Source organism: Cariama cristata, unplaced genomic scaffold (assembly GCF_000690535.1).
Source record: "Cariama cristata isolate BGI_N322 unplaced genomic scaffold, ASM69053v1 scaffold27274, whole genome shotgun sequence".
In the NCBI taxonomy this organism is placed as follows: Eukaryota; Metazoa; Chordata; class Aves; order Cariamiformes; family Cariamidae; genus Cariama; species Cariama cristata.
This window is the reverse complement of record NW_009615074.1, coordinates 1,241-1,504: the sequence shown is the minus strand read 5'-3', so window position 1 is coordinate 1,504 and position 264 is coordinate 1,241. Positions and strand designations below refer to the sequence as shown.

Genomic DNA, 264 nt, shown 5'->3' with positions numbered 1-264 from the left:
CCCCCGCCAGCCCCAAAAAAAGCCGTTCGCTCAACAAAGTGAAGTCCCCAGGTACCGTACGTCGCCTCTCCATGAAGATGAAGAAGCTGCCGGAACTACGGAGGAAGCTGAGCCTACGCAGCCCCCGTCCCCGAGGCCAAGAGGGTGGCACCTCACCCTCCGAAACCCGTAAGGAATCCAGCAACGTCATCAGTCGCTACCACTTAGACAGCAGCGTGGCTTCAAGACCGGGGTTGCCGCGAGCCAAAACAGCCGGCAAAGGCG

The 264-nt window shown here is 60.6% G+C and overlaps 1 protein-coding gene across 1 annotated transcript in view; it reads left to right on the top strand.

Moving 5' to 3' along the window:
* Window positions 1-44: 44 nt before the first annotated feature.
* Window positions 45-264, top strand: part of LOC104161311 (rho GTPase-activating protein SYDE1-like) — a gene marked incomplete at both ends in the record, with an annotated part of 1,367 nt that continues 1,147 nt past the window's right edge. Inside the window, one exon of the mRNA XM_009699686.1 lies at window positions 45-238. Within this exon, the coding sequence (XP_009697988.1) occupies window positions 45-238 (194 nt within the window). The remainder of the gene's footprint in view (window positions 239-264) is intronic.